We start from the raw sequence: 8,883 nt of genomic DNA on the forward strand, positions 1-8,883 counted from the left end.
ACTGGGGAGTGGGTCAACTTCACCGATGGGTCATAGTTTGCTAATTCCTCCCATCATCTGCGGGTTCCTGGGACTAATTTTGTTTCCATTTGTTTGTTTTGACAGAGACAGAGAGTCAGAGAGAGGGACAGACAGGAAGGGAGAGAGATGAGAAGCATCTGCTTAGTTGTTCATTGATTGCTTCTCATATGTGCCTTGACTGGGTGGGGTGGGGGTGGGGTCTGCAGCAGAGCAAGTGACCCCTTGCTCAAGCCAGAGACCTTTGGGCTCAAACCGGCCACCTCTGGGTTTCGAACCTGGGTCCTCTGTGTCCCAGTCCAACGCTCTATCCACTGCACCACCACTTGGTCAGGCCCTACAACTATTTTTGAATCACAACAAGCCTACAGGTGAATGAATAAAACAAACGCGCAGGCTGCTCCTGTTTTAGACAGCTGTCAAATGTTATTTTGTAACTCAAGAGCAGCGGCCTTAGAAGGTGCGTTTGTAATTGTGAATATTTTTGAAAAGCCCACCTCGTTCAGGGGCTGTCAGTGCCGGCTGTCAGTGCCCACTGTCCGTGTCCTGTGCCCACTGTCCGTGTCCTGTGCCCGCTTGTCTTGAAGGAGTGGCGGAACCTGAAGCAGAGGAGGGACGAGAACTACCAGAAGGTGATGTGCTGCCTGGTGCACCGCTACCTGACCTCCATGAGGCAGCGGACGCAGAGCACGGACCAGGCCACCGTGGAGAGCCTCGGCGAGCTGCGCCAGGACCTGTCCACCTTCCGGAACGAGGTCCGGGACCTGCTGGGCTTCCGGACCTCGAAGTACGCTATGCTTTACCCAAGAAACTGACCGTTCTCCAAACCACATAGAGAAAGGACTCCCCAGTAGTAAATCTGAAAGACTGTTTCTGCATCACTTGCAATAAAACCGCTAAGATACATATTGAAACACAGAGTCAAGTTAAAGCCATTCCTTAAACTGTTCACAGCCTAAATGTTATGTAAAGTACATAAATAGAATTAGTTTTTTAAAACCCGCGTTAGTGGCTTTTCCCAGAGGCAGACGGAAGGCACGGATAGATTTTGGAAAGCATGCTGCCTCGTGTTCTTATTTGAACAGCGCTCTAACATTCTTTCTTTCTATGTTTGAGAAGGGCTGTTATTATTGTACACATTTCTGCCATGAAAGACCAGTAAATGTGGGCTGATTTCTGTCCACAGACTAACTGGAAATACTGACATCATGGTTTTTAAAATTTCTGTTTTAGGACTTCACATAGAATATAGTTATTCATCATTTAGGATTATAGTTTTATTTAACACAATAGTCCATTTTTAGTTTTATTATAATCTTAAGTAACAAAGAAATGACCATAATGATTATTTGAATCTATCTATGTCTATAAATTTTAAGTCACTTCACTTTTATTATTGTACTATATTTACTTTTACATGGTTGTAATCACTATATTTTTAATTTTGCTTTTTTTTCCACTTAATGGTATTTGATATATACATTTCCATGCATCAATATAGTTCCCGTATTTAATTTTTATAGAATTATTGCACTTTTAAAAAATACTGTTAGCAGACTTCTTATTTGTAGCTTTAGAGTGCTTGCTTATGTTGTTGGATCAGCACAGATATCTCTCCAAGCTTAGGCATTTGGTAGTTTTTAACTTTTCCGTATAATAATAGTGCTAGAATTCTTTTTCAAGTTGGAGTGAATGTTCATTGTTATAAAGCTAACCCAAAATAAGGATTTAGAAGATACTTCTTTATCATGTATGGTCACTGCCTCTCTTATTTTTGTAAACATCAGAGGACCCACCCTTTAATGCAAGGATTTGTTTTCTATTTGGACGGAGGTTCTTAAACTTGCCTCCTGAAGTGTTTTCCACAGGGTTTAACAAACATCTCTGAAAGTGGCTTCATGCTTACTGCCGGGTCATTCTTGCTGCTTAACATGAAACGTATTGATTTATTTTAAGTTGGAGAATAAAAATATATATTAAATTTCTTCCCCTATGTTCATACAAATGATGTAGTTAGAATTTATTTATTTTTTGGCAGGTTGTTGCTTATCTATTCTTGTAACATTCCCAGTGAAGTGGTTATTAGGTGTATAATTACCTTCTTAACTGAATGTCAGATGGTGTTCAGGCCTCGGGGTACAGGCAAACCTGGGTCTGTAAGCACCACCCATGCAGGGTCCTTGTCGGAATATATTAGTATGTGTTTATCTCACCTTTTATTTTTAGCTTTTTAATTCCCAAATTGTAAGTGTTCCCTCTTTGGGGCAAATTCTTATAAAAATGTTTATTGTAAAGTTATATATTTTGTCTACAATGGGATTATGCACTTCCCAATTGGGATTTTACATCAGGATTTTTAGTCAATTTAAAAATGCCTACTTATTAAATAAAAGTATTTGTGGAATGCCTACTGTGTGCATGGATCACTCATGAGGTGTGTTTTCAATGACAGCATATTGTAAGAAAGGTGAATAAAACTTGACATTTGATTGTAAATTGACAGTCTGTCCATTGTATTATCATACACATTTTTTGAGATATAATTAACATCCTGAAATTCATTCTTTTAAAGTATACAACTCAGTGTTTGGATGGGTTTTTTTAAATCATGGTAAGAAAGACCTAAAATGCAAAACATCAACCTCAAACCCTCTGTGCCCCTCCCAGCTCCAATGGTAATTACATGGAATATATATTTTTTTACTCTATCCTTATATTTTCTTAAAAGAGTAAACATGAACTAACCCTGCTGCTTATTTCATTACAAAAGTAACATGATTCAGGTCCTGGCCGGTTGGCTCAGTGGTAGAACATTCAGCCTGGCATGCAGGAGTCCCGGGTTCAATTCCCGGCCAGGGCATACAGGAGAAGCGCCCACCTGCTTCTCCCCCCCTCCCCCCCTCCTTCCTCTCTGTCTCTCTCTTCCCCTCCTGCAGCCAAGGCTCCATTAGAGCAAAGTTGGCCCGGGCGCTGAGGATGGCTCCATGGCCTCTGCCTCAGGCGCTAGAATGGCTCTGGTTGCAACAGAGCAACACCCCAGATGGGCAGAGTATCGCCCCCTGGTGGTCAAGCCGGGTGTATCCCAGCAGTGCACATGCGGGACTCTGTCTCTGCCTCCCCTTCCTCTCACTACATAAAAATAAAATAAAAATAAAAAGTAATATGATTCAGTATGAAAATAAACTGTTTACAAATCCATGCCGGTAATAAATTGCAATACAAAATGCATATCGGGGTCCTACAGAGCAACAAAGTCTTATAAAAAATATTTTAATACCTTTAAAATCAAAGTTGTTCTTTAAAATCATTCATAAGAAAGATTCTCCAGTAGGTCAGAATCAGCCCCGAGCTGAGGCCCGGCAGCAGAAGCCGTGTCACAGCCGGAAGACACCCAGGGAGGGCGCCCCCTCCGCGGTCCTCTGGACCTCGCTCTCTCGCTTCCCTGCCCCCCCCCGCCCCGTCACGCCCTCAGATCCCGAGCACGAGGGTTTATCGCACACGGGGACTCTGTAGCTGTGACCTCTGGCTGCATGGCTGCAGGTGCACCAGCAGGTAACTGGTGAGCAAGTGCTTCTCGTGTCTGTCCTGCCCTTAGTCCGTCCGCCGCTGCCATTGCCCTGCACACGCCCTTCTCGCCTTTCCTGGCCGCTGGATTTCTGAAGCTGTCACTTCAGAGGTTCTGCCCACCTGTCAAAGCCCAGAGCACACGCATGGCAGAGAGAATACCCCCTCCACGACGGCCTTCCGTCTCCCCCGACGGCCCCGGTCGCCTGCTTCAGATGTGATAAACCTGACGGGCTCACACACTGTTTGTTGAGCATGTTATTTGGCATCTTCCGGCATTTTCCGATATCCTTGCTGCGTTCGCCGTTGGCCGCTGCTGGGCAAACAGCTGTGGGAGGCTTGCTGGCTTGCACTTTGCATGATTAGTATGTGACACGTGTGTGTAGCCTATGGCTTGCCCGCCGCTGCAGGGGCCGTTTGTGCAGGTTACTGACCCTCCGCTGTGAGGGGCGGTTTTCCCGTTTGCTGGTCCTCCGTTGGGAGACTCTAACCAACGGGATGACCCAGTGCTTTGCGGCTCCGCGGTTCCTCCACCGTCAGCCGAGTCCAGTGTGGACCTCCCTGGCCTCGGCCACCAGCCTCACAGCTGCTCTGAATTCCTCAGTCGTCAGTTAACTTCCTAGCTTTCTGACATCACTTCCCTGTTTGTAGATATGTTGTGTTTTTTGAAAATATACTTAAAAGGATCACCAGTTACAGTGTTTCCCTTCATTGGATCATTCCACATTGCGTTTTCCTGCTCTCCCCACCCCCAGTTTGAAATAAATATTTAAGATAGAACAACTCAGAATCAGTGAAGGAAAATTTTTTTTAGGTGCTAGCTGCATGCTTTAAAAATAACCATCTTTAAGAGACATGGCTTCTGAGTAAATTAAATTACAGCAACACCACAGGCAAAACAGCAGGGTTATGTCAGAGGTAAACGTATGTTTTCAAAAAAGAACTTATGCAGCCAGTCAGGTCCGTGAATGAGTCGGGAGGCTTCCCTCCCCTTGGCTGTTTGGAATAGTTTGTGGACAGGTGTTAGTCTTCCGTTGAAGGTTTGGTAGATTTCACCTGGGAAGTGACCCAGTTCAGGACCAATTAAGAAATGGGCAAAGGACCTGAACAGACACTTCTTCAAGGACAAATGAAAATATGTTCAATGTCACTAATGGTCAAAGATATGCAAATCAACACCACAATGAGATGTCACCTGCCATTTGTTAGAATGGTTCTCATCAATAAATAAACACGTGCTGGCGAGGGTGTGGAGAGAAGGGAACCCTCCTGCACGGTGGGGATGCAGACGGGTGCAGCCACTGTGGGAGGCAGTGTGGAGATTCCTCAACAAACTAGAAATGGGAACTGCCTCTTGACCCAGTGATTCCACTTTTAGGAATATATCCTAAGAATCCCAAAACACTAATTCAAAAGAAGATATGCACCCCTGTGTTTATTGCAGCGGTTTTTTTTTTTGCAGTAGCCAAGATCTGGAAACAGCCCAAGTGTCTGTCAGGAGATGAGTGGGTAAAAAAGCTGTGGTCCATTTACACAGTAGGATAATACTATTACGCTGTAAAAAGAAATAAATAAAATCTTACTCTTTGTGACAGCAGGGATGGGCCGGAAGAGTCTTCTGCTGAATGAAGTAAGCCAGTCAGAGGAAGACAAGTACCATATGATCTCACTTATATGTGGGATCTAATGAACAAAATGAACTAACAAAAATAGAAACAGACTCAGAGATAGGGAGAACAGACTGACGGCTGACAGAGGGGAAGAGCAGGTTGGGGGCTGGGCGAAAAATGTGAAGGGATCAAGCGAAGAAAAAACACCTAGACATAAGACCCCAGTGTGGGGCTGGCCAGAGGGAGAGGGTAGGGGGAGGTAGAAGAGGGTGAGGGGTAAATGGTGATGGAAGGAGATGTGGCTTGGGCTGGTGAACACACAACACAATACACTGACCATGTATTATAGAACTGTACCCTTGAGACCTGTATAATTGTATTAACCAATGTCACCCCAATAAATTCAATTAAAATAAAAGAGTCCAGGAAAGACTGAGGAACTGGCACAGATTGGAGGAGACCATGGAGACAGGAACTAAATGCAATCTGGGATCTTGGGTCATATCCTAGAACACTGAGCGGGGTGGGGGGGGATGGTGAAATGCAGAGAAGGCCTGTAGTTTAGGCCCTGGCTGGTTGGCTCAGTGGTAGAGTGTTGGCCCAGTATGTGGATGTCCCAGGTTGGATTCCCGGTCAGGGAACACAGGAGAAGTGACCATCTGCTTCTCCACACCCCCCTTCTCACTTCTTTCTTTCTCTTCCTCTCCTGCAACCATGGCTCAATTGGAGTGAGTTGGCCCTGGTTACTGAGGATGGCTCCACGGCCATCTGTCTCAGGCACTAGGAAGAGCTTTGTTGTTGAGCAACAAGGCAACACCCCAGATGGGCAGAGCATCGCTCCCTAGTGGGTATGCCCTGTGGCTCCCAGTCAGGCGCATGTGGGAGTCTGTCTGTCTGCCTCCTCATCTCTCACTGAATTAAAAAAAAAAGGCCTATAGTATAAACGATAGTATTCTACTGTCTGTTTTCTGACTTTGACCCTTGAGCTAGGATGGTGTAAGCTGGGGAAGCTGGGTGAAATGTATACCTAAACTGCACTATTTTTACACCTTTTCTGTAAGTCTAGAATTATTTCAAAAATAAGGTAGAAATGTTAATTAAAAACAAGAATAAGCTTCAGCTAAGGAACAATTTTTATAGTATACATGCAAAGCTACACCCTCCTCTATGTATGGTGTCCAGTGGATGCTGGAATGTCGAGGGGAACACTTTGTAAAGTAGGGTTGTCTAATCACTATGCCGTCCACCAGAAACCAACACACAATAATCTTGAAGGTAAACTGTAACCAAAAAATAAAATAAAAAATCCCCCATATTCTCCTAATTATAAAAAAATAAGTTTTAAAGTGTTATTTAAGCTATGGTCCACACATTTAAATTTTTTAGTTTAGCATTTTTGTTATTCCATTTTTAATATTTTATTTTTATAATTTCCTTTTGATCATGAGTTATTGAAATGTACATTTCTCAATGTTCAACATCAGGTTTTTCCTTATATATATATTTTTACTATTATTTGCTTTTTATTCTTCATCTCTAATTATTCATTGTTGTTGAAGGATGTCTGTATGTTACCAGTTCCTTGAAATTTGTTGGGATTTGTTTCATGGGGCAGTAAGTGAGCAGGTGTTGAAATTGTTCCATACTGAGATTAAAATATGCTTTTGGTTCTGTTCCCTAGACATCTATCAGGTGAATCTAGTTAACTGTGTGGATCCATCTTCTATATCTTTCTTTTTTCTTTTAAACCTGCCAATTACTGAGAAAATGTGTTCAGATCCCCCTCTGGTATTCCGACAAACACCATCTTTCGTTATTTACTTTGAAGGATGTTATTAGCTCCCTGCAGATGTTAGGATTGTTGTATCTCCTGGTAAACCTCTTCATCTTGAGTCTATTTTTTTTCTAACATGAATAAATCCACATCAGACTTGTTGATATTTTCCCAGTATAGTTACCTTTTTCTGTCTCTTCAACTTTTGTGTGTCCTTACATTTTAGGTGTCAGTTTCAAATAGCATATATGATACTTGGATTTTCACGCCAAAGAATATTTCCCTATTTTCTAAAATTCTGCTTCTACTATGGGAGAGCTTGTGGCCGGCAACGTCCTGAGGGCTGTGGCCGCAGCCGTGGCAGCTACAGTGGCATTTCGAGAGGCTCTGTGCAAACGATGGGGCGCCCTTTCATGGTTCCTCCCATGCTGAGTGCAAATAGTTTGGTTTTTTTTTTTAAACAGTTGTTTTTTAAAAAATTATTTATTAAATTTAGAGAGAGAAGGGGCAGGGGAGGAACAAGAAACATCAACTCATGGTAGTTGCTTTCTCAGATGTGCCCTGATCGGGCAGGACTGGGGTTTCGAACCAGCGACCTCAGTATTCCAGGTCGATCCTCTATCCACTGAGCCACCTCCGGTCAGGCCATGTAGAGTTTTGAAAGGCGAGTAAACCCTAGCTGACTGTGGGAAGGCAGCTGTGTTGGGCTTGCTCGCTGGCACTTTGCCTGAGTAGCTGTGTGTGAGCACAGGGCACGTGTGTGTGGTCTACGTGAGGCTACGGGTGTTTGTCCTCAAGGTGGATGAGGGATCACCTGGCCACCACTGGGAGGGTCCGTTCTGGCTGTCCACTCGCTTGCTGCGTGAGAAGCGGCTCCCCCTGCCTGTGTGCTCACCCTCTGCTGCGAGACTCTGTTAAACGGGAATGTCCCGCTGCTTTCCAGCTCTGCAGTTCCTCTCCCATCTGCCCGGATCCAGTGTGGACTTGCCTGGCTTCGGCCCTGGCATCACACTGATACACCCTGACCCAGTTCACGAGAACAGGGTAGGGTGTCAGGCTCCCTTCTCATTTCTTTCTTTCTTTTTTCATTCAGTGAGAGGCAGGGATGCGCCCGACCAGGATCCACCAGGCAAGACCATTAGGGGGCGATGCTTTGCCCATCTGGGCCGTTGATCTGTTGCTCAGCAACCAAGTTCTTCTTAGCTCCAGAGGCTGAGGCCATGGAGCCATCCTCAGTGGTGGGGGCCAACTCACTCCAATGGAGCCATGGCTACAGGAGAAGAGAGAGAGAGAGAGAGAGAGAGAAGCGAGGGTGTGTGTGTGTGGAAAAGCAGATGGGCACTTCTCCTCTGTGCCTTGACCAGGAATCAAACCTGGGACATCCACACGCTGTGCCGACGCTTTACCACTGAGCCAACTGGCCAGGCCTCGCTGCTGACTTCCAGTCCGGCAGAGCGACCAGGTCTGATTAGGCTGGGAGAACAGAGGGCTGCACTTGGTCAGTCAGGATAGCACGGCTCCCTCTGGGGCAGGGAGGGACTTGTCCTAGCAGTGAGGGCCCTGGGTTTGGAACGAGGATGTCCGAGCTCGAGGGCTTGCTCTGCCTCGAGGGAGAGATGTGTGTTTGGACAAGTCACTAAATATACCCGAACTTCGATTTCTATTATAAAACGACGGCGCTGACCCGATCCCTGAGGGACGGCACCTGAGCACTCACATCTCCTGCTTCTGCAGAGAAGAACCATCATCTGTGCACACCGCCGGATCCACCTAGCCCCCAAGTTCTCGGCATATGCCGTCTTCCGGCAAAGTGTAAATCGTTACAAAGACAGTACATATTTACTTCTATGTACATAGCCAGGAATCTTATTTATTCAGTGCCCCCCCTTATATAGAAAAGCAGTTTCATGGCTGTCA

General features: G+C 45.1%; 1 protein-coding gene across 1 annotated transcript in view; it reads left to right on the forward strand.

Moving 5' to 3' along the window:
- The window catches only part of TRPC1 (transient receptor potential cation channel subfamily C member 1), a 56,679-nt gene extending 54,165 nt beyond the window's left edge, over positions 1-2,514 (forward strand). Inside the window, exon 12 of the mRNA XM_066241202.1 lies at positions 606-2,514. Within this exon, the coding sequence (XP_066097299.1) occupies positions 606-833 (228 nt within the window). The 3' untranslated portion in view covers positions 834-2,514. The remainder of the gene's footprint in view (positions 1-605) is intronic.
- The last annotated feature ends 6,369 nt before the right edge of the window (positions 2,515-8,883 follow it).

This window comes from Saccopteryx bilineata, chromosome 8, assembly GCF_036850765.1.
Source record: "Saccopteryx bilineata isolate mSacBil1 chromosome 8, mSacBil1_pri_phased_curated, whole genome shotgun sequence".
NCBI lineage: Eukaryota > Metazoa > Chordata > Mammalia > Chiroptera > Emballonuridae > Saccopteryx > Saccopteryx bilineata.